The sequence below is a fragment of the Electrophorus electricus genome, chromosome 12, assembly GCF_041902795.1.
Source record: "Electrophorus electricus isolate QZ-2024a chromosome 12, ASM4190279v1, whole genome shotgun sequence".
In the NCBI taxonomy this organism is placed as follows: domain Eukaryota; kingdom Metazoa; phylum Chordata; class Actinopteri; order Gymnotiformes; family Gymnotidae; genus Electrophorus; species Electrophorus electricus.
The window spans coordinates 20,309,636-20,337,230 of record NC_137508.1 but is presented as its reverse complement, the minus strand read 5'-3'; the positions used below and the strand labels follow the sequence as shown (position 1 = coordinate 20,337,230).

The 27,595-nt window shown below is 37.3% G+C and overlaps 3 protein-coding genes across 7 annotated transcripts; 2 read left to right on the top strand and 1 right to left on the bottom strand.

Moving 5' to 3' along the window:
• Positions 1–174: 174 nt before the first annotated feature.
• On the top strand, positions 175–9,267 carry capn2a (calpain 2, (m/II) large subunit a). Its single transcript, XM_027010556.3, has 21 exons — positions 175–990; positions 1,260–1,329; positions 2,849–2,967; positions 3,866–3,999; positions 5,215–5,383; positions 5,478–5,561; positions 5,665–5,750; positions 5,887–5,955; positions 6,112–6,272; positions 6,362–6,531; positions 6,659–6,670; positions 6,839–7,050; positions 7,298–7,334; positions 7,594–7,659; positions 8,006–8,063; positions 8,188–8,252; positions 8,387–8,455; positions 8,554–8,632; positions 8,712–8,828; positions 8,937–8,995; positions 9,073–9,267. Exons 1-21 carry the CDS (start codon positions 652–654, stop codon positions 9,094–9,096), a joined length of 2,199 nt encoding a protein of 732 aa, XP_026866357.2. The 5' UTR covers positions 175–651; the 3' UTR covers positions 9,097–9,267.
• On the top strand, positions 8,748–26,009 carry capn1a (calpain 1, (mu/I) large subunit a). 4 transcript variants are annotated; one of them, XM_081724141.1, is made up of 23 exons: positions 8,748–8,828; positions 8,937–8,995; positions 12,292–12,538; positions 13,266–13,335; positions 14,058–14,176; positions 14,372–14,505; positions 15,600–15,768; positions 16,802–16,885; positions 17,045–17,130; positions 17,288–17,362; positions 17,450–17,610; positions 18,908–19,077; positions 20,355–20,366; positions 20,600–20,811; positions 21,002–21,041; positions 21,140–21,205; positions 21,391–21,448; positions 23,204–23,268; positions 23,412–23,480; positions 24,272–24,350; positions 24,446–24,559; positions 25,112–25,170; positions 25,261–26,009. In XM_081724141.1, the coding sequence occupies exons 3-23, from the start codon at positions 12,293–12,295 to the stop codon at positions 25,285–25,287; spliced, it is 2,115 nt and encodes a 704-aa protein (XP_081580267.1). In that variant the 5' UTR covers positions 8,748–8,828; positions 8,937–8,995; position 12,292; the 3' UTR covers positions 25,288–26,009. The 4 variants fall into 4 exon arrangements, with proteins under 4 accessions (XP_081580267.1, XP_026866364.1, XP_081580268.1 ...); XM_027010563.3 differs by lacking the exons at positions 8,748–8,828; positions 8,937–8,995 and adding an exon at positions 9,354–9,508; XM_081724142.1 differs by lacking the exons at positions 8,748–8,828; positions 8,937–8,995 and adding an exon at positions 10,099–10,154.
• mrpl14 (mitochondrial ribosomal protein L14) lies at positions 25,698–27,241 on the bottom strand. Of its 2 annotated transcripts, none has more exons than XM_027010579.3 (3): positions 27,137–27,241; positions 26,593–26,708; positions 25,698–26,482 (listed from the first exon to the last, which is right to left on the bottom strand). In XM_027010579.3, the coding sequence occupies exons 2-3, from the start codon at positions 26,652–26,654 to the stop codon at positions 26,116–26,118; spliced, it is 429 nt and encodes a 142-aa protein (XP_026866380.2). In that variant the 5' UTR covers positions 26,655–26,708; positions 27,137–27,241; the 3' UTR covers positions 25,698–26,115. The 2 variants fall into 2 exon arrangements, with proteins under 2 accessions (XP_026866380.2, XP_026866379.2); XM_027010578.2 differs by having other exon boundaries at positions 26,593–26,655.
• Between the last annotated feature and the right edge of the window lie 354 nt (positions 27,242–27,595).

Genomic DNA, 27,595 nt, shown 5'->3' with positions numbered 1-27,595 from the left:
CGGTGTGATCAGGGTGGTATTTTTAAACATTTTCAGACACACAGCGTACATGCCCTCTTTTTATGCTGTAGGTTTTGTGCAGCAACATGTCACTTTCTAAATATACGTTAAGAGCCCAATTCATTTTGAGATACAAGGGGTGGGGGTTGCTGCGTATGGCACCCCCATCCACCACCACCCACGCCACCGTGCATATGCCACTAAGAGGAGTATAAAAAGACAGGCTCCATGAAAAACACGATATTTGGTGACATGTAGCAACAATACGCCACTACACGCTATAACACATACTTTTGTTTTCTTTGACTGGCGGCAACGCCATCATAACAACGGAACGTGAAAGCTGAGTTACAGTATGGTACTTCCACTGTAGTTTTATTCTGGTTGCGTTGATACCGTTCGCCAACTGCGCATCTCTCAGACCTACGCCCAAATGTACTGTATCTTAAAGCACTGTAATTATTCATTAGGATGTGTGAAATTTCCCTTTCGCCAAAGTTTTTTAAAAGTAGGTTTAGTAATGTCCTATATTACCAAACTAACGGTTTTGAAATATTCTACTTTCATTTCCTACTTCTAATTGTAACTTCATGCCCAGTAGCTTAAATAAATAATATCCGTTGTTAAGCAACGCCATGTCTGAGGCGGAGTATGGAAAAGTATGTCTTTTTTCCCGCAAACAGGAATTACGCAGTTTCTCGCCTAAATTCTAGTGCTGTGTGTAAGAAGGTTTGGGAAGCTTTAACTTTCAGAATGTCAGGAATAGCGTCCACGCTTGCCAAAAAGAGGGCATTGGCCGCGGGCTTTGGGACGAATTCTAATGCAGTGAAATACTTAAATCAGAACTTTGAAACTTTGAGAAATGAGTGCCTAAGCCGTGGGCAGCTCTTTTGCGATCCTACATTTCCTGCTATAGCAGAATCTTTGGGATTTAACGAACTCGGCCCACGATCATCCAAAACTAGAGGCGTTCAATGGAAAAGACCCGGGGTGAGTTTTGTGGCTTTTTTAAATGTGTTTTAGATATTGCCAGCTTTCTATAATTAAGCATGCTACGCCAATCTTCACTAGTCTTTATTAATTGTCTAATGAATCATTGAAACTTTAAAGTGCAGTAAGAAATATAAAAATACACTGGTATTGACAACTAATGCAGATAATCAGTGAATGGATTCTGAGTCTGACACATTGGTAATGAATCACTCTGAGATAACGGAAAAACTATAAATATTTATATATGTTTCTACAAATTCCTGTAGGAATTGACTTCCAATCCAGAATTTATTGTTGGAGGAGCAACACGAACTGATATCTGTCAAGGCAGCTTGGGTAAGTTCTGTAATATGCTCTAAAAGTTAAAAAACGTTTTTGTTCATTAAACGTTTTTGTTCATTAAAATCTAAGAAAATAAAATCTAAGACAAGGAGCTGGTTTAATTGTTTTACTTATGTATCTATGATTAAAACACATCTACTTGGTTGTGCCAAGGGTGATTTTGAGTCTTCGGCACACTCGAAGATGGCTTCCTTGTGTCATTTCAGGGAGTTTTCCATTTGCTAACTTCAGCTTGCTCATTGGGGTCTGCATACAGAGTTCTGCAAAGCAGCTTTTGCAATGTCTTTCAAAAAATATACAAATAAACAAATTAATTTAGAAAAAAATATTGATTGAATAGATTAAAACCTAGACTGCCATATTTGTATTATGTATTTACATGAAAATATTAGGCACATAAATCAGAACAAGTACAACAAATGCTGTTCAATTTATATTTTACATTTGAAATTGATATCAATAAGTTAATTTTTTCTTTGCATTCAGTGTTTACTTCCATAAAAATGTGCACTGTGTATCAGATATAAAAAGGTTTATGGAAACGTTCTTAGCATCCTGGTTCAGTTAGTGTACAAGGAAATCACTTGCAGTTCTTTGTATCAACATTTATTTTCAAAATAAATACTTTGCAAAAAGAGTTGCAAATGGAATTGCAGGATGTTCTTTTAATGCAGACTTATAAAAAACATTGGCAGTTCTAATGATGGTTGTGGAACATGATGCTCCATTGTCATTTCTGCCTCATAAAGACATCAGTAGTCTTTTTTTACTAGTTTCATATTATTGCTGATGCTGAGTAGACTGTATGGACACCAGGGTGTGACAGTCTTAGGACAAATGTATGATCTGACCTGAAAACGAGTCCCAGAACGATCCAGGCTATGAGTCACACTGTTAAATTTTTAACTCTGCCCATTAGCCAGCTTTGACAGCATTGTTTTCAAGATTTTGAAATACAATGTGACTGAGGCATTTTATGTTCCTCAGGTGAGGTATAAATGAATGCATAAATGACATTTGCTTTAGTTCTTTAGCATCCTTTTGAATGGCAGATCAAAACAGATCAATTATTCCCTCATGTTTATACATGCCTCATATATCCTTTGTAGAATCCAAGGTGAATGCCTCTGGATCTTAAAAACCCTGAAGGACTGATACATTATCTTTAATTAATTTAGTAAAGTACTTGTGATTTGATGAAAATCACTGCAAAATCTGAACAGGTTTGTTAGGGGTTGAACAAGGATGCATATAAAGCAATCTAAGACTAGATGATTTCCTGTGAACGGAGCACACTTTGTAAGGTCTGTGGTGAGCAAAAATGACTTACAGAGAACTTGCCTCAAACTGAATTTCCTGAAAAATATGTAGGGAATGCTGTAGTACCTTAGAGATCTATTAATTAATTCTTTCAGTGCTGTTACTCAGACCTGTAAGTTACATGTATTGTTATTCTTTCAGCTGAAGTAGTTTTGTGATTCCTTATGTGACTGTGAATTTTGACTGTCTTTAGGTGACTGCTGGCTCCTGGCAGCAATTGCCTCACTCACGCTTAATGAAGATGTATTGTCTCGGGTGGTACCATCAGATCAAGGCTTTGGAGATAACTATGCTGGCATTTTCCACTTCCAGGTATGCTGACACATTTTGGAAATAAGGAAGAGGCTAAAATATAAAAAGTTCAAAGTTTATTTGTCATGTACATAGTCATACATGGTATAACTGGCAGTGAAATGCTTTTTGTAACTGCTCTGTCTGCGGCTGAGGAGAGATACAGGGAAAAGGAATATGGTTTATTGAATATATAAAAATATGTTATGATGAATGAAGAAGGTATGTATACTATGCATATATACAATTTACAATTTCCAGTTTTTACAAGTTCAAGGCATGTACAACTTTTACTCTGAAAACATTAATTCGTTTTAAGTTTTGGTAGTTTTGTTACTTTTTTAATTACTCAAAGCAAAATCTCAGGTGAGTAACATCCTGCAGTAATGTAAACAATATCTATCCAAACACTATGTTAAAATGTTACAGTTAGCATCAAGAACGTAATAAGTGTCTCCCCAGTGTTTAGCCTTATAGTCAACATTCAACACTGACTTGCTTCTAACATAATACATAGTCTGTTTTGGGGTGTGGTTTTTGGAAATTTTTGGTCAGGATAGGAAACTACACTGAGTCAGAAGAGAGGAACACCCTATGATCCCAGAGGAAGAGTGCTTCCAGTGCTTCCAGAATGCTTAACCTTGTTTTCCCACCACATACCCATCGGCTTTATTGTTCTTATGCAGTGTTTGAAAGAATTAGAAAGAAAGTGAGTTTTTGTATATGTAACTTAATATGAACTGCATATATGTATTTTTAACTTTCAGCAAATTAAGTAAAAAAGGAAAGAGGTTATTTTTGAAAGCGTGATGAACATTCTTTCACTGAACTGTATTCCATGTTTAACAAGTCTAGAGATAGAAGGAAATGCTGGACTGGCATGTAACTATGTCTTTATTATTTATTGCACATTCTCCAGTTCTGGCAGTTTGGGGAGTGGGTGGATGTGGTGGTTGATGACCGGCTGCCTACCAGAGATGGAGAATTGCTGTTTGTTCATTCAGCCACAGGCTCAGAGTTCTGGAGTGCTTTGCTGGAGAAGGCTTATTCTAAGTGAGCTAGAATTCTATATTAAACTCTTTACTTGAGTGGATATTGCATGTTACCAATTGATTAAAAAAATGCACAAAATATGGTTAATCCCCTACAAATTTGTGGGGTTTTTTTTGTTTTGTTTTATTAATATTTTTTAAATTATTGAATCAAATAGATCCATCTTTAAAATTCAAGATTATTTTAGTTCTTGATTATATTACTCTAAAGATCCATACCCATCAGTTTGTATACAAGAAAACATATTTTTAAAATAATTTTTTTTCCTACACCTAATTGTCATGGACATTGGACAGTGTGCAGGAAAAAAGGAGGAAGCAAATGCAAGTCTCCAACTGAAGAGTGAAATGAAACCAACAAAAGCTATACCAAACATAAAAGTGCACTAACTGGAACAAAACAAAGCCAACATAACATTATCAATGACTGACAATTGGTCAAGGACACACATAAGGCTTATAAAGGGAAGAACATAATTACATAGCAACCCCCAGGTGGTGTATTGAATGATTAACAACACACATCACATGAGGCGGGGAGTGGCAGGTAAACCAAAAAGGGAACCTGTGCAACACCAGACAAAATGTAAACAAAAAGCCACATGCAATGCCACTGCTGCGCAGTGGAGACTACTACCAAGGGATGGGGGTTTCATCACAGGCTCCACGCCTAACCAGACCCAGGGCACGAAAAATGACATGCCACCCAGATCACTGGGCATTGAGGACATTGCGCTTCCCAAAGTCTTTGGAACAGTGACACCATGCATGCCCGGAGTGTGGTGACTCCATGTGGCCCCATGCACCCTGTTTCCTTGACTGGAACCTTGAGGTGCACCTTGCAGTGAGGTGTGGAGACAGCACCCAGTTTCTTTCAGGGGGCCTCTCAAGTGGTGCGTGTTTCGCCTCAATCGCCACGCCATCTGTGTTAGGTTATTATATTCTTCCATTTAAAAGCCCTTTTTGTTTGTATGAGCATTGTTTGTGTGACCATTGTTGTTGGCTTTCTTTAGTTCTGATTAGTGCACTTTTATGTTTGGTTTTGTTTTCAGTAGTTTCACTCTTCAGTTGGAGACACATTTGCTTCTTCCTTTTTTCCTGCACATTCTACGACCATGACACTAATAATATGACTATAAAATCATTTACTTTGTGTGAACCAGTTCATTAATGTCTCTCTCTCTGATCTTTTGTTCTGACTTCATGTATATATAAGGCTAAATGGATGTTATGAAGCTCTCTCTGGTGGTTCTACAACTGAGGGCTTTGAAGACTTCACTGGAGGGATAGCTGAGATGTATGAACTAAGATCTTCTCCGTCAAACCTGTTCCAGGTTGTCAGAAAGGCACTGGAGTCTGGCGCACTTTTAGGGTGTTCCATAGATGTACGAGCCTCTTCACTACCTATTTGTCACATTCTAAATACTGACGATGTACGGGACTTTGTTCCTTGTTAACAACTCAGTTGTGTCTCTACAGATCACAAGTGCAGCAGACTCTGAGGCCATAACCTATCAGAAGCTTGTGAAGGGACATGCTTACTCACTGACTGGGGCCACTGAGGTTGGCTGTTCTGGGTTTTTTTTTTTTTTTGCATTCCACTTCTTTTTATATAAGATCTGATTGCTTGGTCAAGTTCTATATCCAAGTTTATTCTATACCCAAGGTGAACTACCGGGGTCGCAAAGAGAAACTTGTCCGAGTGCGTAACCCATGGGGTCAGGTGGAGTGGACTGGAGCCTGGAGTGACAAGTCAGATCATATTCAGTGTCTTCACACTGGATCATCGACACAGCATGCATTTATTAATTTGTGTTTTAGTAAAAAATTGTTTTATTATGTTAAAGCTGCTAAGGTTAGAATAAGCTTTCTTAATATCACCATGTAGCTCCTCGGAGTGGAATTATGTGGATGCCTCTGAGCGAGAGAATGTGAAGGCTGAGGACGGAGAGTTCTGGTACAGTGGTGGCCCATCCATATGTCATTTCATATAGCATTGTAGTTAATCATTTCAAACAGTGTCTTTGTAAACGATTTGATTTTTGAACATCTCAGTATTTTTGCTTCTTATGACCCTTATTTGTATTTGCTCCCAATCTGTGTATGTATTCAGGATGTCATTCTCTGACTTTATGAAGCATTATTCCCGCCTGGAGATCTGCACTTTGACTCCAGACACCCTTACCTCTGACTCTGTGAAGCACTGGAGTGTGAATAAATTTGATGGTAGCTGGAGGAGGGGGTCCACAGCAGGAGGCTGCAGGAACCACCCTTGTAAGAACCCCTGCAGCACGTAGACATTGATGTTACAAATGATTACACCAAGTGTAAACAAAGCCTCAAACAAACAATCTCACCCGCAGACACATTCTGGATGAATCCGCAGTATAAGATTAAGCTGGAGGAGGAGGATGATGATCCTGATGATAATGAGGTTGGCTGTAGTGTAGTGATTGGCCTCATCCAGAAGAACCGGCGCAAGCTGAGGAAATCTGGGGAAGACATGCATACCATTGGTTATGCCATCTATGAAGTGAGGGCACCAAGAGTTTCTCTTTGAATAATCATTAATAATTAATCATTTCATTGTACAAGTAGGTATGTCAGTATGTCAGTCAATGCAACGCAGCTCATGTGGTCTTGTGTAAATCTCCTTCCAGGTCCCTCCTCAGGTTAGCATCCTGGCTGCAAGTCAACATGGAGAAAATTCCAAACATATACTCAGGGCTCATTTTTAAGGCAGAAGAAACATGAACTCCCAATACCCAAGGTTCTTTTTTTCCTATATATTGATCCAGCTCAATATTTATAATAGTTTCTACTTCACCTTGTTGTCTCAGTTTCACGGGCAGAAGGATGTCCACCTCGGTAAGGAATATTTCCTAACCCATGCCCAGAAAGCTCGTTCTGAGACCTTCATCAATCTGCGAGAAGTCAGCACCCGTTTCAAGCTGCCTCCTGGGGAATACCTCATTGTTCCCTCCACTTTTGAGCCACACAAGAATGGAGATTTTAGTGTTCGTGTGTTCTCAGAGAAACAGTCTGAAATGAAGTAAGGGCCTTAAACTTCATTAGTAATGATGGGAACCCATTGTGTTCATTCCTAATATTCAGGGCAGTTTGATCCAGTATGTTTCTTGTAAGATACCATTTATTCAACAGTATATACTAAATGCTCTATCACTTTAAAATAGGTTGACTTTTGAAGAAGGCAGTGACTAAACATTTTTTTTAAAGATATGTTTAATATTTAGTAATAATTATGTGCTTAATGACTTACTACCTCTGACTCTACTCAGATCATGTGATGATCCTGTGCAGGCAGACTTTGAAGATGTAAGTAACTCTCTTTATTTTCATGTTTTTGTATTGTATACAGGGCAGTGGTTGTTCAGTGGTTAAGGTACTTGACTTGTAATTGGAAGGTTGTGGGTTCAAGCCACACCACTGCCAAGATGCCATTGTTGGGCCCCTGAGCAAGACCCTTAACCCTCAATTGCTCAAGTTATACTCAGTCATAACTGTAAGTCGCTTTGGATAAAAGCATCAGCTAAATGCTGAAAATGTGTTTAAAACTGATAAATGTGCTTTTCAGGAGACTGTGTCAGAGGATGAGGTTGATGCTGGCTTTAGGGGTCTATTCACAAAGCTGGCAGGAGAGGTAGATTATTCCAACCATTCCAAGCAAAATGTTTGACTATATGTGCACCTAAACAGTGGGATTTCAGAGTAATAGCAAAATGTGACATCTCATGAAATAGTGTAATTTAAAATCTATCAGGATGTACAATCTGGTCACAAGGAGTTATTTCACTGTAGTATAAAATAAAAACTTAAAACTGTAATCTTCTTTAGCCATGATACATTTTGAAACATTATAGAAAATAAACTGGATTAAAAGGTAACCTTTTACTGTTATGTGACAGGAATTTACCCCCTAGACTTGAGTATATAAAGTACACAGTTTGACATACCTGTGACATGTCACACATTTCTTTTTCCACAAGGACATGGAGATTTCTGCATCTGAGTTGAGGACTATATTCAATAAAGTAGTCAGCAAAAGTAAGACCTGATTTTGTTCCTAAGGGATAAGTGTTCCAGCAATAACCACATTAACCAAGGTATTTAAAACAATATTATTATTATTATTATATAGCTTTATGGTTACAAGTGTATTTCTTCACAGGGACAGATATTAAAACAGATGGCTTTAGTTTAGATACCTGCAGAGTCATGGTGAATCTCATGGATGTATCCTTTTAATAGTGTACCATTCTGAGACTGTCATTAACAACATGGGAAAACAAGCTCAGGAGCGGGTTTTGCCTTAATCTTATTGAATTCACTTTCAATTAATATATTTACCTTGCCTTGACTATAAACAGGACAGTGGTAATGGAAAGCTAGGATTAACTGAGTTTGCCACACTATGGAAGAAAATTCAGAAATATTTAGTAAGTCTTCACAATGAAAAGTTACATGTATGAGTTGCATGTATGCGCAAAAATATTCTGGAACATATTAATTAACCTATTGGCCATTTTTCCTTTAGGCCATCTACAAGAAGAATGATATAGATGGATCTGGCTCCATGAGCACACCAGAGATGCGTATGGCTTTAAACGAAGCAGGTTTGCTTATTACTTTTCTGTAAAGAAATCAGTATTGAACCTCAGTTCAAACTGATCCTTAGTGCTTTTCTTTGCACAGGCTTCACTCTGAACAACAGTATTCACCAGATTTTGGCTGTGCGATATGGTGCGGATGACATAACCATTGACTTTGACAACTTTGTTTCCTGTGTGATCCGCCTGGAGATGATGTTCAGTAAGAAAGATTTCTCATTCTTGTCTTGGTTTTAACAAACTATTATGTGTACTTTACTACATACATAATTATTAGTACTAGTATAAGGTACCGTCTTCTCTCTTGTAGAAATCTTTAAGAAGATTGATATGGATAAAAGTGGATTAATTGAGTTGGACTTAAATCAGGTAAGCCTAATTTTATACCAGCTATGCATTTCTGGTTTGGGCCTTCCTTTAAATGTTTGATTTTCATTTCTTTTTAGTGGCTGTCATTCTCCATGATCTAGAGGAACACCAGGAATGTTCAAACTTTTTTTTTCCGTTGAAACTGAACGAACTTACATGTACACTAATCTAAATGTGTTTGTTTAATAATGTATGCACCCATGAAAACATACAATGTCTACTCATTATTTGATGCTGTAGGAACTGAATAAATGTTGCTTTTCGTTTGTGAATCATGCTGTCAGTTTTTCAATCAAATCGCTGCGCTGTGACACGCTTTAAATGTATTCTATTTGGCTATTCGCCAAGCTGCAGTTAGACGTTGTCGCGCACTGGAGTGTGCAGTATTTGCATTGAAGAGCTAGCCTACTCTAGTACTGAGTCCGTTTTCGTCATTGCAACACTTCATATTCAGCCAAACAACGGTTATCCCCATTCCGTACGTAAGACTACCCGTTGACAAGTACATCAGAGGTAAGGAAGTGATTACTGTATCTCTTCCTTAAGACCTACGTTTTGATTTTGCCTAGTAATAGCGGATAGAGCTGCGAGCTAACACCTAGCCCACTCTAATGTCGAAGAATTGCTATTGCTAACTGTATAACGCTGGTCGTGAATGTTCCAGCTTCTTGGTATGGCCAGTACAATTTCTATTTCTGTTCGATAAAGTTGTTGATCTAGTCTTGTAGCCCTATAAGGTTACGATGACAAATGCACTGTAGAAATGGTATGAACAATACGGGTACACAAGGGCCTAAAGAAATTATCTAGCGTTACAAAACCGGGGTTTGTAACCCAACCCGGTGCACTTTTGGTGACATATAGTCAGTCATTACACTTATTTATAAAGTCAGTTATTTCATTCCAATCTGAAATAACTATAGTCTATCATATTATATGTTAAATTTAGTACTGAAAAAAAAACCTAATTTGATTACTTTTTGTCATTGTTATGATCCATTCTCATGAACCATACCGTGTTCTTAAGTTTATGAGAAATTGCTTTCACTGTTATTATCCATTATTAACTTTAACAGATCACGTGACAGCAGGCCCATGAATAGCAGCATCAGGACTGGGTTTCCCAAAAGCATTATAAAGCAAAGATGATCTTTTAATGGTAGAGTGTGTATTACACTGAACTCTCTCTCTCGCTCGCGCTCTCACTCACTCACTCAACACTCCAGTGATTTTGGGAAACAGAGCCCTGATTTGGATTCTAACCAAAATGACCTTAATTCAGCAATCATCTGACAGATTTCTCTTATAAAATAGATTCAAATAATCTATTTAAAATAAAAAATTAGCAAATGACCTTTACTAATCATATCTTGCATCAATCCCTGAGTGACAAGGACCCCCACTATATACCATCATGAGTGTCCTTTGTGGTTGTATCTAGATTTTACCCCAGATGATGGGGAAAGGTTTGTTTAAAACCATTAGTCCAAACTCCTGTCACCTTCATAGGTAATTTTAAGTGTGTTTACATATGGAGACTTATATGGTCATTCATTGTCCATACTGAACACTTTTGCCTCTCTTTTGCCTCTCTGTGGATGATCTCATGCGTTTCTGGAGCGTGTTGAAATAATGAATCCTTTGCCTGTAAGTGCAGATCTTAGTTCTTGAGTGATTTGTTCTAATTGACAACACTACAAAGAATTCCCTGAGTCAGCTCTTTCATGCACACATGCACATGTACACACAGGTGAGAGAGTCTGAGTTTAATGCCCAAACAGAAGAAGCATTTATCTTACTGAGCTATCATGAAATAAAATGTTTTATACATTTATTTTGTCTACAGAGAAAGAGCAGAACCCAGGTTTTCCATGTGCCCTAGGGGTATGGAAAGATTCACAAGTCATGATAATTTAACAGTTTGTTAATCAATAGAAAATGTTTGTTCTGGAAATCTATCAGAAACTCTAGAACCTTATTTTATGAAGTTACTGAAAATTGCAAAACTTTGTTCTATTTTTAGATTATATTGATTTTATAGCATTTGTTTAATTCTTATATTTCCAATATTCCAATGGGAATATTTTTAGTTAGCTCAAAAAAATTGTGGAGATTGGCATGTCACATTGCTAAAAATCACATTTGCAGTGTGATCATAAAATGTTTTGTTATCATTAAATGGTAAATGGTTACCTTATGTAATGCTTGTTATACTAGGTAATCACCTTTTACCAAGTAAAATGTAAGATGTAACAAAATGCTAAGTCATTATTTTTTGGAAATCGAAATAGTGCACTCTTAATCTTATATTGGTGTCTATCCTCTACACCATGATTTGTTAAACTCTTTTCCTGTGTATTTAACCCCATTATTTTAATAAGGCTGAAACTGACACTACCCTCACAGTAGCAGTACATACTAATTGAGCTTGAACGTGTATTAGATGCCTCATTTGCCAAAATTAACACTGCCGGCCCAGTGACAGACATAATGAGAGGGTTTTCGACTGTAGAATTTTCAGTACATAAAAACAAAACAATTAAACCTTGGGTGTTTTTGGTGCTATTTGCTACTGTTTCTGCAGTCAGAGTTAAACCAATGTCTTTTCAAAGAGAAACATGTACCTCAAACATGTACCCTTTCCATCAACATACGAAATTCCATTTCAGTGCTCCCAGTTTGCTTGGATTACTTATTGATGAATTTTTTTTTTTTAAAGATTGTTACTGGTGGGGTTGTTGTTTGTTGATTCAGAGTCCAATGACTTTCAGTTAATTATCACACTACACCAATGCCCATCCCTTTGTTTCTGGCCGTGGCCCTGCCCTATAATTGTTTATTGCTTGATCAGAAAAGCAAAGGGAATTAATTTGGTACTTTAGGTACATTGTATTATAAAAGTGGTAGATATATGAGTAAATTGAACTCATATATAGCTTTACTATAAAGCTTAATCATCAAACTTTAAATGGCCATGCTTCTCCTATGTACACACTCACATAGTCTGAAACTTTATTAAACCTTTTAAAAAAAAATTGTATTGTTCAGCAGTTCTTAAAAATTTAAATGTAAAAGTACTTAATAACCAAGGGAATGTTGTTACATGATATCCTCTGTTGCTTCTGCCAAAGATGAAGGGAATATACTCACAATATAGGAGTTCATGATACACTTTAATTAAATGAATGAGCTTAGATGTTGTTCAGTACACATCAATCCCTACTACTGCAAATACTGTTATTTACACACCTCTCTCCCCAAACCCCTTACAGTCAACACTATTTTTGTCTTCATAGCATGTTGTCGTATGGAGGGATCTCAGCGCAAATCAGCATTAGCAGGCTAAAGGCAGCTGGAAAGGGTTCGTATGAGCAGGCTATCCACTTCCAAAACCAGGTCTTTGAGGACCTCAGACAGGAGTGTCTAGAGGCGGGATACCTGTTTGAGGACCCCTGCTTCCCTGCTGAACCATGCTCGCTGGGGTTCAAAGAGCTTGGACCCTATTCCTCCAAAACCCGAGGAGTGGAGTGGATGAGACCTACAGTAAGTTGGATTGTGTGTGTATGTATATGCACATCTGTGTGTGTCTGTGTGTGACTGACAATTTGTTTTACAATGTCTTGTAAATGTGTTCTTTGCCATTAATTCTAGTTAATAAAGATAGAAGTGGCCATTTGTGAAATGCAAAGGAACCTTATTGAAAAATACCAAGAAAACTGTTCCCCAACTGCTAGGCAGTTTGTATAGAACACTGCAAGCTTAGAAGCACTGACCTATAATAGTATGTTAGTCATGCACACACTATGGCTTGACAACACTAGCATTCCACTTAGCCCAACCCAGGTCTGTTGTAGTTTAGAGTAGGAGGCACCGCATGCCACTTCAAGCAAAACTGAACTAAGACAAGCCCTCCCCCTCACTGTTTCTACAGCTGTTGTCTACATGTGGCAGAGCTGTGTACTGTAGTACACAGTCCACACTGGGCCTTAAGTTGGATCTTATTTATTATGTGGGAAATTAAAAGCATAAAGAGTTCAGTATTAAGTCATATTATTTAACATATGTATAAGCTGTTGTTTACATTAGTTGCAAAAGTAACTTTTGACCAAACTGAGTAGGTTCAGATTTTCTATATGTTGATTTTTTCAGATCTAGAGCAATGGTGAAAGTTGAAGACATTAAAACGTATTGACTTCTGTTGGTTATTTTGGAATCAACAGTGCTTACTTGCTTTTTGATTTGAACTTGTCTTCCTTAATTTCTTTATTAGGAATTATGTGGTGATCCACAGTTCATTTTGGGAGGAGCCACAAGGACAGATATCTGTCAGGGAGCTCTCGGTATGTTCCTTCTGGTTCTTTAGCTAAGATTTAAGGAGTATTTTTAGATTAATTGTACATAGTAACTTATAGTTTAACCAGGAATGGATTTCTAAAACATGAGTTAATGGGAGTGGCAGTGACTCATAGTTGTGCTGGGTTGTGCTAATGCCAATTCAGTTCCCACTCACTGACCTGGAATATGTCCATGTTTTCAGTCTCCATAGTTTGAGCCCCACCAACTTATCGTCTTAGATTTGTGTGACAAGAATTTTATGGTCAAAAGCAAACAACATACTTACACCCACATTCTCGTTTACAACCAAATAAAATGAAATTCGGAGGCACTCCACCTGCCACACATATTACCCTTATTTTCTTAGATCTGTTTGTGTGGAAAATTCTTTTTTGGCACCAAGGCTTGGATAGTAAACAGCAGTGGGCTCTTGCTACAGTGCCTCACACAGGCCTCACTGTGAGTCGTCATATCAAGAAATGCCTCTCCTACCAGTTTTAGTCCCCCTGTTGGTTAAATTTGGTATTAGTGTTGTTCATTTACATCATGTTTTATTTTAGATTTTGCTTATTTATCCACAGTAAGTTGTATTTTTATCCTTATCTCTGAAGAGCTCTCTGAAGTACCTGTGTGTAAGAAATACTACGTAAATAAACTTGAATTCACATGCACTTCCAGAGTTAGTTTTGTCAGTACTGACCATTTGCTTTTGTCTTCTCCACATTAGGTGATTGCTGGCTTCTGGCTGCTATTGCATCCCTGACTCTTAATGAAAACCTCCTTCACAGGGTGGTCCCTCATGGCCAGAGCTTCCATGAGAACTATGCTGGAATTTTCCATTTTCAGGTACTACTGTGAGCTTAATAGTAATTGCCTGCCAAACAGACACTGAGGGGAAATTAAACAAGTAAATCGATAAATAATATTGTATACCGTTCCATGCCATAATAGGTGGTTTCTAGAAACGTGCTTAATTTATAAATAGCTGTTCAAGTATATAGATGCCAATATGCTAACAGTGTTTCATCTCTTGTGCCTAAGTTCTGGCAGTTTGGGGAGTGGGTGGACATTGTGATCGATGATCGGCTGCCAGTCAAAGACGGAGAGCTCATGTTCGTGCATTCTGTAGAGGGAAATGAGTTCTGGAGTGCCTTGATTGAAAAAGCTTATGCAAAGTATGTTTTTTTTTTTTCTCACATTATTTTATTTAACCATGTTTAATCTCATCCACTGAAATGAATTAGAGGTTTATGCAGCAAGATGCAGGAGGTAAATGAATTTATTGAGACTAATCAAAAGACATCATCAAAACAGGCAGTAGACTCAATAAGGCAGGCGGACATGGTAGGAGCAACCAATTACATAATCAGAAAAATTGAGACAAGGAAAATGTCAAAACCAGTTGGAACAAAATGCTAAGAATTAACAAAACAGATAATAAGGGTTAAAATGCACATATACAAATGCTGAATCTGCAGAGATTGCAGAACTGCGGAGTCTGACAGGTTGATGATTGTTATGTTTGTACAGGTTCTAATAAGTCCATCACTGAGCTGCAGGTTAATAGGCGCCTCCGGGTTTGAGCTGAAGTAGGCAAACCTGGATTGGCAAAAAGTGGATTTGAGCCTGCCATTAATTTTTTTAACACTAATTCTAAAACCAAGCATTGACAAGTAACCATTATAAAATAATTTTAATTATGCTGAATGCTGAAAAAAATGTTTAGCTTTAGCACTGGAATATTCTATTAAAGTAGTGTTTCTCAGATCTGGAAAAAAATGCATGTGTTAGAGCAGGGAAAATATTCACAGCAAAAAATATTCACAGCAAAGAAAAATAGTACTTCTCAATCCAGTCCTCTTGGCTCAGTACAGCATCTACATTTTTCCCCCTCCACATGTACCTGGCACTTGAAACACAGTTCTTAATAATGTGTTTCAAAGTTGTTTGGAGCTGGTTGTTTGGAGTTATGTGAACTGTCTGTAAGGCCCAGAATACTGGGCTGAGAAAGAACTGTGCTTCTCACTATTTTACATTTTTAAAAAAAACATTGGCTCCTATATACAGCTATAGCATACTAAGGCATATGGTTTACTACTTCTGGTAATTGAAGTGCAAAAGCTTATTTTTGTTACAAACCTTGTAATATAACCACAGGTATAAGAAAGGTGTTATATAAATAAAGCATATGATGATGAGGAAGTCTTTTACAGAACTGTGACACAAGTAAGATCATGATGAAAACAGTGCATATATGCTCTGTCCACAGGCTGAATGGCTCCTATGAGGCTCTGTCAGGGGGCTCCACCACTGAGGGATTTGAAGACTTCACTGGAGGAGTGTCAGAGATGTATGAGCTCTGCAAACCTCCCAAGGACCTGTACCGAATAATCTCTAAAGCCCTGGAGAGAGACTCACTGCTGGGGTGTTCTATTGATGTGAGAACACACACATAAACTCACGATGTTTAATGAAGATGTACAGCAGTGTTAATCTTAACACAAATTTAATCCTAGTAATATTTTACTTATTTATTTTGCTTAGTTTTAGACATACTTTAGCGTTAAAGCAATTTCATTACTAACACTGCCCTCTTGTGGATAATGTTACTTGTACTCTAAGCATAAGGGAGTGTGAGTATGCTTTGCATCTAAAAATTGGTCATGTTTGGGTGCACATTTATGTGAATTTAAAATTCTGTTATTTTTCATCAAGAGACATTTCTGCAGTTTGCATTCTCAGAAAGTTATATATTTATATGACCATCAAAAAAGAGTCATCAGTGAATATTTATCAAAATTTTCTCTGTCAAAATGAACACTGATGCAGCCTGCTTCCATGCAAAAGAAGTGAAGGCAGTAGTACAAAATAATTCACAGATGACATAGGGTGCAATTGTGTGTACAATGTATTTTACTGTCCAAACAATTTTCTAATATTTATACTTCTCTTAGATGTCTTAGCACCACCTTACCTGTTTATATAAAAAAAAAAAACTGGGTGTAAGTCCTGGAAAAACACAAAACTCTTGTTTGTCAGCCCCTCTTTACATTATAAGCCTCCTCTTTATTGAGCATTGACCCTTTCATGGCAGAGCAACAAAAATCGTTTTTATACATGCCAGATAAGAAAAAAGTAACATAAAAATGTACTTTGTCATTGATAAAATGGTTTCTAGCTGCCAGACCATAGGAAAACTATACAATGTTGATTGGTAACTTTTGCTGAAGGAAATAATATATGTCACTGTACTTAGTACACTTCAGTTTAGTAGCTACTCTGTTCACCACAAAGTCGGAGGTATTATGTTTAATAAGAAGTGACACAGGATAACATTCCTTCATGAAGTATATTGCTAGAACCTTTTGTCTTCACTTTTAGCTCATCCCAAAGTTTTTCCAAACCATGTCATAACACTCCTTGTATCAGTTGTGTATCATACCACTTTTGTTTCATTTCTTGTGTTCACAGATCACTAGTAACTTTGACATGGAAGCTGTGACATTTAAGAAGCTGGTAAAGGGTCATGCCTACTCAGTGACTGGTCTAAGCCAGGTATGAGCTTGTCTTTATGAATGCATCTGTATAAAAATATATTGCAACATGTGGAAAATAATTTCAAAACATTAATAAAACATATTTTATAAAATAAAATCTATGAATGGTTTCTGATTTATGTGAGAGTACGTAGTTCTGCATTCTGGTCTTTGCTAGGTAAATTTCCAGGGTCATACGGAGAGACTGATTCGTATACGGAATCCTTGGGGTCAGGTAGAATGGACAGGTGCCTGGAGCGACAAGTGAGTCTAGAAGGTCTTTAAATCAAATCTTTAAACCTGATGGCTAATCACTACAAATCATAAATCGAAAGCTTTCACATTCATTCTGTATAAACAGACAGTTTGTATTAACATTTAATGCATGGTGTATACTTACTGTGCCTCTGTTCGTTACTAGCTCTTCAGAATGGGATGAAATAGATCCATCAGAACGAGAAGATATGTGTCTGAAGATGGAGGATGGAGAGTTCTGGTATGCCTCCTATGGAACTATAAAATGTTATGAGAGATAGTATGAGAACTGGACTCAGGATTGCTCTCCCACCTTTATTCTAAATAGGATGGCCTTCAGCGAGTTTTTGCAGCAGTTCTCCAGGCTGGAGATCTGTAACCTGACTCCAGATACCCTAAGTGAGGAGACAATGAGCCACTGGAATACCATCACGTTCCATGGGGAATGGAGGAGAGGGAGCACTGCTGGGGGCTGTAGGAACCACCCCAGTGAGTGACCACTGTGGAATATTGTGAACTGTTACTTACAAATATTAGCAGTCCTCTTAACTGCTTTATTGGCATTATCAGAGCACTTCAAACAATAGATGTTTCTCTGTCATCTGAACTTTAAATTCCCGTGCTGTAAACATTGTGGTACAGTGCAGATGTCACAAAGTGCAAGTTATTACAGATAAGAAATGGTTCAGGGAACTGAAATAACCTTAAAAACAGAAATGAATTTACAATATCAGAGTAAAAATTAGCTATGTCAAAACCAGCTAATAACATTATTTTCATGTGTAGTTCAACTCCCAAGCCACTAGAAAAAGGCAACCTGTTCAATCAGAGACTTTTCTCCTCCTCTGCATGCCTACTTAAGTGTCAGATTCATTTACTCCTCTTGGAAAGAAATTGGAGGACATACTGGAGCCTACTTTTTACTCATCTGAACAGACAGTCTGGTTAAAACTGGGACAGTGGTTCTATGCTTTAAGCCTATATAGGGGTCTGTTAGTCTATTATGTCTTGGCTTTGTGTTTTTATTTATTTTAACCCCATTTTTGCCAGTGTTATCCGTCTCCAGTTACACCCACTAGCGAATTAATTCTGCCTCCATCGCACAATACCACCAAGCCAGGAGGGTCTAGCATATGCTTCCTGAGACACACCTGTAACTAGCCATTGCATCTTTTTGAACTTCTGCTAAAATAATGACAGCTCAGCGTGCTTGGAGGAGAGCAAGCTCTGCTGTGCTGGCACCATGCTGAGGGATTGGGATGGCAGTCATCTAGAAAATCAAGTCCTGACATTATCTAAACTTGCTGCTTTACACATGTAGTGCACAGCTAGATTTTCCATGTCAGACATGTTCTCACAACTTTTACTTGGCTACCAGTACAGCTCAACTTAAAGGCCTCAGTACCAGAAACTCAAGCATGTCTGGCCATGTCATTTACCATGGAATGGAGTATAGTGATATCTGGTTAGTTGTAATGGCTTTTGTTATTGGTGTTTCTAAGTACTACATTACATTTATGACTTTTTTATTGAGAACACATTAATCCCTAATTCATTTGTTGAATGCTTTCTGCCTGAGTATAACAGTTATGCTCTTTATACAGTGATGGTTTTATTTATTTATTCCATGGAATATTGTATGGAATGAAAATAAAGGCTTAAGAGAAATTGATGACAAAATTGTAGAACATATGATGCCAGGCTTCTTCCATAGACTTTTTATATGAGCCCCAGTACAGTGCCAAGTTGTTTATGTCTTTGTGAGTAACCATCTTTTGTTATGCAGACACATTCTGGATCAACCCACAGTATAAGATCACACTTTTAGAGGAAGATGATGATCCAGAGGATGATGAGGAGGCCTGCAGTTTCCTTGTGGCCCTGATGCAGAAAGACCGAAGGCTTTCTCGCCGACGAGGACAGGACATGCACACCATTGGCTTTGCAGTCTATGAGGTAAGCACTGGACAGCTATGTAGTTTATATACATTGCTTGTAAACTGCTAAACATAGCATGGATGAAAAGAACTAATGAAGTAAGGCAATAGTAGTGGCTTGTAATTGTAACCCTGCAGTGTAGATTACGTGTATTCTAGATATTGCACTTTCATTGTGGACTAGGTCTTTATGTGTGTAGAAGACTTGTTTATGTGGAAGATTTAATCACTGTAGCTGTGTTGAGAACACCAATTTTCTTTGGGAATTCAGTTTTCTAGTTTTCATCCATTTACAAAACATTGTGTAAATGAATGAACAGAATTGTATTTCATTATACACAGCTACTAGGGATGGCACCTTTAGATTGGATGATGAGAAGTGAGGCAATAACCTGCTTTATAGACAGACTAGTCAAAGAATAAGAATTTTTCAGGGATAAAAAGTGGAATGTTTCTAACAGGCCAAATCACTAGACTGGAGTTCCACTCCTTCATTTGCCATCCAGATGTTAACTGATGCCTTGAAAGTATCTGCATGGGAATGCCATGCATGGGAGACATTTGTCCAGGACATTTGAGGCCCAGGCGGTTTAGTTAAGATCGTATACCCAAAGTTGGGAATTTCTAGGTGCAACAAGTGGTGAAATTGCAGTGAAACAGACATTAGGCAAATGACTGTCTGGGTCCACAGAATAATTCTAACAAAGATACTGCTGCAAGATATTGTATAAAGGCCAGTTATAGAGTTGCACAGTTAAATAAAAATTTGTGGACAGCTATAGAGTAACTTGTAGGTAGTATCACATAAACTGATGATTTCGTGCTCTATCAGAGACTTTCAGCATCTGGAATTCTATATTTGTGGAGAGTGTGTGTCATGGAGTCTAATCACATAATTTAATGTAAATGTACCAATTCTTGCATTATTAATGGCCAACCTCATTTACAATTTGCCTTTTTTGCTTGTCTTTTTTGTAAAGCAAACTTTGTGCACTATTTGAAAATCAAATCCCATTTTTAAGATCATCACAGTCTAATTTTTGAGATGTATTGTCAGTTGTTTTACTGTTCCTGAAATCAGTCCAAAGCAGTTCCTAACTGAAGATAAACTTCAATATAAATGCAAGCATATTTGACTTTATATTAGCCATTTTAGCTACATAAGGATGTAGTCTTTTCCAAAGTGGGTGTCTTTGCTTTAGGATTATGGAATAACAAAACAGATCTGCTCTATAGATTTACAGGCAGCTCTGTTAAATTATGTTCTTAATAGATGATCTTTTCTCTTCTTTACAGATTCCTAAGGAGGTATGGAATTATGCTGTCAATTAGTCACTTGAACAGGTTTGCCCATTACATTCAAGGCCTGTTTCCTTGCCACATTTGGATGTAAAGACGGTGGATATGCCCACAGCTGTTGGAATGCTTCTTATTAAGCTCCCATACAAATTTTTTAAGTTAGTTTTGTCTGTTCATCACTTAATGCATCTTAAATAAGCTCCACCCAGCATTATTCAGCTCCATTCATTGTGTGGCTGCAGTACAGGGGTTGTCAGAATGTACACCTGAAGAAGGACTTCTTCTTAACCCACTCGTCCTCTGCCCGCTCTGAGACCTTCATCAATCTCAGGGAGGTCAGTGCTCGTCTCCGCCTGCCCCCTGGGGAGTATATCATCGTTCCCTCCACCTTTGAGCCCAGCAAAGAGGCCAATTTTGTCCTGCGGGTCTTCACTGAGAAGCAGTCTGCAACTGAGTATGTGACATCTGAGCATGTTGCTGGAATTCACTGCAGTCTGGATGTTGTTTTTTCTGTTACAGTGAATGTTTCAGTATTACACTTGTCTGTGAAATAGCAAAAAGACCTTTTTTACTGTTCAATAGTTTTTGTATCCAAATAATACAGGCTATAAATGGGTTTATTAGTGTTACATTTTTCATGGCAGGGAGCTGGATGATGAGATTTCTGCAGACTTGGAGGATGAGGTAAGTGTTCTATGATAGTAGTTATATCAAGCCATAGTAAAAATGCTAAACCTTGCAGCCTGGTATCTGTATATAATGTTTGTGTGGTTGTCATTTAGGAGGAAATCTCTGAGGATGACATTGAGGATTCCTTCAAGTCTATGTTTGCACAACTGGCTGGAGATGTCAGTATCTTTTCTTAATGTTTGCTTAATATAATCCCTGTGTTGTAGAAAAACTAGTAGGCTCTTTCATTGCGGTACATTGATTAAATAATAATCAGTATCTTTATATAAAAATATGTAACTTACCCCAACTTATTAATAATGAATTAAACAGTTTTGCATCAGTTATAATTTCTCCATTACAGGATATGGAGATATCTGTCTGTGAACTTAGGACCATTCTCAACAGAGTTGTATCAAGACGTAAGTTATGGTCAACCTTTGCATACTTCATATATATTTTTGAGCCTGTGGTTTTTGTTTTAAAATAACAATAGCTTTTGGGCATAAGTATAACGAAGTATAAGTATGGGGAAAAAGGTACTAAAGGAGTGTAAAGTATTTTAAAAGTTAAAACTTTCATTATACCCTTTATATGAAGAGTTCATCCCACTGAAAAAGCTTCTAAATTATGCATATAGCTGTCAATGTAGCTACATAGCTACAAGCAATATAAGGACTTGAGATCTATAAAAAAGAGACATATACACTGCCTGGCCAAAAAAAAAAAAAGGTCATTCACTCTAATATTTCGTTGGACCGCCTTTAGCTTTGATTATGGCACACATTCATTCACTGTGGCATCGTTTCCACAAGTTTCTGCAATGTCTCAACATTTATTTCTGTCCAGAGTTGCATTAATTTTTCCCTGAGATCTTGTATCGATAATGGGAAATTTGGACCACTGAGCAAAGTCTTCTCCAGCACATCCCAAAGATTCTCAATGGGGCTCAGGTCTGGACTCTGTGGTGGCCAGTCCATGTGTGAAAATGATGTCTCATGCTCCCTGAACCACTCTTTCACAATTTGAGCCCAATGAATCCTGGCATTGTCATCTTGGAATATGCCCGTGTCATCAGGGAAGAAAAAAAATCCATTGATTGAATAATCTTGTCATTCAGTATATTCAGTATATTCAGGTAGAACCTAGACCTGACCATCTGCAGCAACCCCAGATCATAGCACTGCCCCTACAGGCTTGCATGGTAGGCACTAGGAATGATGGATGCATCATTTCAGCCACCTCTCTTCTTACCCTGATGCACCAATCACTCTGGAATAGGGTAAATCTGGACTCATCAGACCACATGACCTCCTTCTTTAATTGCTCCAGAGTCCAGTCTTTATGCTCCCTAGCAAATTAAAGCCGTTTTAGCTGGTTAGCCTCACTGACAAGTGGTTTTCTTAAGGCTACACAGCTGTTTAGTCCCAATCCCTTGAGTTCCCTTCACATTGTGCATGTGGAAATGCTCTTTCTTTTACTATTAAACATATTCCTGAGTTCTACTGTTGTTTTTCTACAATTTGATTTCATCACACATTTAAGTGATTGCCAATTACGATCATTCAAGATTTTTTTCCGACCACATTCCTTCCTCAAAGATGATGTTTTCCTACTGTCCTTCCACTTTTTAATAATGTGTTGGACAGTTCTTAACCCGATTTTAGTAGTTTCAGCAATCTCCTTAGATGTTTTCTCTGCTTGATGCATGCCAATAATTTGACCCTTCTGAAACAGATTAACATCTTTTCCACAACCACAGGATGTGTCTTTCAACATGGTTGTTTAACAAATGAGAAGCTACTCACTGCATCAGTTAAGGTTAAATAACTTGTTGCCAGCTGAAACATAATCACCCATGCAGTAATTTTCCAATGGGTGGCGCTTACCTATTTGCTTAATTAAATCCAGGTGGTGACTTTTTTTAGCCAGGCAGTGTATCTTAAAAGAAAATCAGCAAAATGGCTTGTCTGAAAATAAAGGGAATAGTGTAGGAAAAAATGGAAACAAGCAAGAAGATAATTGCAGTGGAGAAAAGACTATCTTAGCCTAAAAAAAGGTCTATTTGTGAGGAAAACAAGTACTTTTCGACTGTATCGTGACACAGCCTATAAGAAATATTTCTACTGATTGTATTATTCACTGGAATAAATAAATGGTTTGCTGTGTTAATTCAGATAAAGACCTGAAAACAGATGGCTTCAGTATGGAGTCATGCAGGACCATGGTCAACTTTATGGATGTATTCTTTCCTTTTATTATTAATATTATTATTATTATTATTATTATTATTAACATTCTTTACTGTATCACTGTATCTGGCCAAAAACGTTAAACCCATAGTCAGTTGTTGTTTTGTTTTACTCTTTAACTCTCTCTTTTCAGAAAGATGGCAGTGCACGCCTAGGCTTGGTAGAATTTCAAATCTTATGGAACAAGATAAGAAAATGGCTGGTGGGTTGAAAAAGCTTTCTTTTTCCATACACCTCCCATAAATGTCTGGATCAGCAACTTTAAATGGTTACTGAGGAATGTATTTATGTACTGGTGGTGTTTTTAATTAAAATTATGAAGTTTATTTTTGTACTTCCATATTGAACACATTTTCAAACTTGTGTACAACATTTTCTAATAGCTACTTTATACATAAAGTATTTTCTGGGTTAACACTGCTATATATTAAGGGTTTACTTTAAGTAAAACTGAAAAATAAATACCAACAGGAAAAGTATTCATTTATAATTGAGAATGAGACTTTATGTGTACTCAGAAAAGCTTATTTCTTGAAAGCCTTAAGAGCAATCATTTGTTTTCCCTGAATTAAACAGGAGGAACGAACTTAGCCAGTCATTAAAATCCCAAATACATATGTTGTTTTAATGCAACTTGGTTTATAGTTATATGTAAACACAAAAATGTCCTACAAACTTGATGCTTTTGGACCTAATACAGCTGTACCTTATGGCAGCAAATACATCAAAAACTAATAATGGTCTTAGTACAGTAAGAGACTGGATTCACAAGTTTCCAAATTTTAAGTCAGTCATAAAGATCTAAAGGAGTGCTACTCCACAATTGTTAATGAGATTTTCTCACTTTTGTAATATATCTTTTTTTATTATTGTGGTTGTTTTCCTCCTTGTGCTATATAAGAACACAGCATTGTGCATTCCATCAAAGTTTCAAAACATGTGTACAGGTTGTAACTTTCCTTTTTTTGTTGTTGCAAATTTCATGCCCCACAGGTTATCTACAGGCAATATGACCTTGACAAGTCAGGGACTATGAGCTCTTACGAGATGCGTCTTGCTATAGAATCAGCAGGTAAGACTAATGCCATCACAAACCTAAAAAACAAACCACAGGCATTAACCCCTATATAACACTACTTTGGCGTTCTGTTTTACATCTTTGTATAGGTTTCAAGCTCAACAATGCACTGAACCAGATAATTGTTGCAAGATATGCTGAAAATGATGCCATTGACTTTGACAACTTCATCAGTTGCTTGGTTAAAATGGAGGCCATGTTCAGTATGTCTTTATAAACCCTGGAACACACATACTCAACATTTCATATCATCTTAAATCAGGCATGAGCAAATCCCGCATTGTAGTGCCACAGTCCTGTACTGTTAGTGGTTTTCCTGTTCACAGTTCTACTTATGAAGGGTTTGATAAATAGCTGATGAACCAAAGCAGAAAGGTCACCAAGATGTCACTTAAAACACAAAGATGGAGAATAGTACACCTGTTCTGGGCTGGATTTGGATAGCCTTGACTTTAATGATGACATAAATAAATCCAGTATGGATGCAGGGTAAAATAGGTTAATTTGACAGTTTAACAGTCATTCAAGCATATGGCATTGTTGGCATTTTTCCTATCCTATCATGTGACTATTACAAAATAGACCTGTCTTATTTTTTTTATATATTCAGGATAGTTTGTTTACTTTTGTCATTTGACATAAATTCAAAGCAGTTTTGTCACACTGGTAGAGGATCTGTAACATACTATGCTGCTAGTTGCTGGAGTAAGTGTGCCTTCTGCCAAATGTAATTTTTCACATGCACTTTCTTTTAGAAATATTCCAGCAGATGGACAAAGAAGGGACAGGAGAGGTTGAAATGAACATATCGGATGTAAGTTCCATTCCACCATGTCTATTTCTGACTGCCTTTAAACACTATGTCCCTATACTGATATTAAAACTTTTGCCTTTTTCTTTCTAGTGGCTGTACATTACAATGTGTGGTTGAAGCGGACTGACACTAAAGACAACACAGCGCCAGACTTCTATAAAAGTGCCTCCCAGCTATGCTGTTTTCTCCATGCCATCTTCATATTTCCTTTGTCTCCAATGAGCACACAATGCATTAGTCTTATATATTGGACTTTGTAAGGTGTGATACCATGATTGTGTGATGTGTCACCAATTTCAGACCTTGAGGTTCCAGTTATGTGGCTGTTCAACTGGAATTGAATACCCAATAATACGTAGTTGTTCTATGCTGGAATACTACTTTTAACCTGTTTGTCTTCATTCAGGAATATTGATTTGAATGTGTGTCTAGTTATGCAGCATGTATTTCATATTTAAAACCAGGATTGGCTATTGTTATCTGTCTGAGATTTGATAGGCACTGAAAAGATGTCAGGGAAGAACAAACAGATTTGTATTAATTTTATTCATCCTGTTGTAAAAACACTTTATTGGTTGCTAATAGTGGCAACCAGAGAGGATACAATTTAACTCTACCTGCATGTTTTACAAATAATCATACAGAACATGCCAAGTGTGTTATCTGAGTTACCAGTGTGAAATCCTTTAAGTTGTCCAAACCTTAAGCGCACGTCATCCCTACATGCTAACTCAGTTACGGGTCAGTAACAAACTTGTATGATCTATCACTTTAGGATTTGTCTGTTCTTGAATGCCAACAGCTATTTTTGAAGATATAAATTCATATATTAAATACAACCAGAGTTTTCTTTTGAAAATTGTCAGTCACAGAAGGCAACTATACTAGCATAAATGGTGGTGCAGATCATAATTGCTCTAATACAGTATAACACACTAATACTGCTTATACAAATCGTTGTGCAATGGCTAACAGTTTGGAATATTCGCCCTCCATTTTACGCAAGTGTGCAGGTATGGGAACTTTAATTCTTGTTCCTGTCGGGTTTCCATTTTCTTCTATCAGTACAACGTTGTTTGAATCAAAGCGAGGTGTCATGCGTGCTCCAGGCATTTTGTGTCCCACAATCAGAGCCTTCTTTTTCTGTCCTTTGATGGCTAGTAAGACAGTATCACCCACTTTTCCCACTCCATTCTTGGTATACACATGAATAACTTTAGGAGGACGATGATATGGGGTGTTTCCAAGAGTGCTGTTGTCAATCACTCTTACTCGAGTTAACTTCTGAATAGCTGCCACAGCGGCTGAAATACTTAAGAAACAACATTTTATGGTAAATGCATTAGAAAGGTGTTTTATTTTCTTCAAAGTAGAATGCACTTTAAGAATCAAATAGCTATGAGAGATATGATGATCTGTTACCTGAAAGACCTGCAGTGTGTCGCTGATGACAGCTTTGTAAGCGTGATCAGTGAGAAGGCCATGCTGATCGGTCACAAGAAGCAAGACAAAATTATGGAACTACCAGGGCTGTAGACCTGAATCGTATAAAGTAGTAAATAATTCTTAAGATAATCAAACTATCATAATGGCTGTATTATTTTCGGTTTGGCAGAGAGCTTTGATCTGTTATCCAAAACTTTAAGACCAATAAAATAAACATCGTAACCTAACCATCTAGCTAGCTTTGTTCATTCACGTCAACTTGTTTCGATGGAAAAGCACACCTTCCTCCAATGAAAAATACAAATAACATTTTACGACACAAAATGGATAGCTAACTTGTTTATAACATGGAACGATTTCGTCATTGTTCAGTTAATTTAGCTAACTAGCTAGGATGACGCTAGGTAGCTTATGCTAGCTATCAGAATCAGCTATCGAGTGAAACAGAAGTATTTTGTCAAAAGTAAACCGGTACAGTATACACCAAAATTATCCTCGTTACCAACAAATATATAACTACCTTCAGATGAGCAAATGACCAGCTAACGAGTTGATTTTCACTTCCTAAGCATAACTTCCATGTACCCCTCTCGGTCAGAACAGAGTGAACCGTGTCCGGTTGCACTAGGTCATGTATTTCAAAATTAAGGCATACTATATCCGTTAATTAATTAATTAATCTACAACATTTTTGTTTATTAGTCATTAATTGATCTAATTAATAATAATTCACTTGGGGATTCATTATACAATAACAGAATAAAATACACGATAGATTCATAAGAGCTGCAAAAAAAAAACAACGAAAAATGTTTATTAGGGGTTGTTGAAACCCTATGGAGCCAACCTGAAGTAGGATAATAATTTCCCTATTACCAGGAAAGCTGAACAGAGGTTGTTCTTTCTGTCTACCCTGACCTGACCTGCAGTGACTTGTAATTACGAAGAGTTTCCTCTCTATGTCCAAGCATTTTCCAAG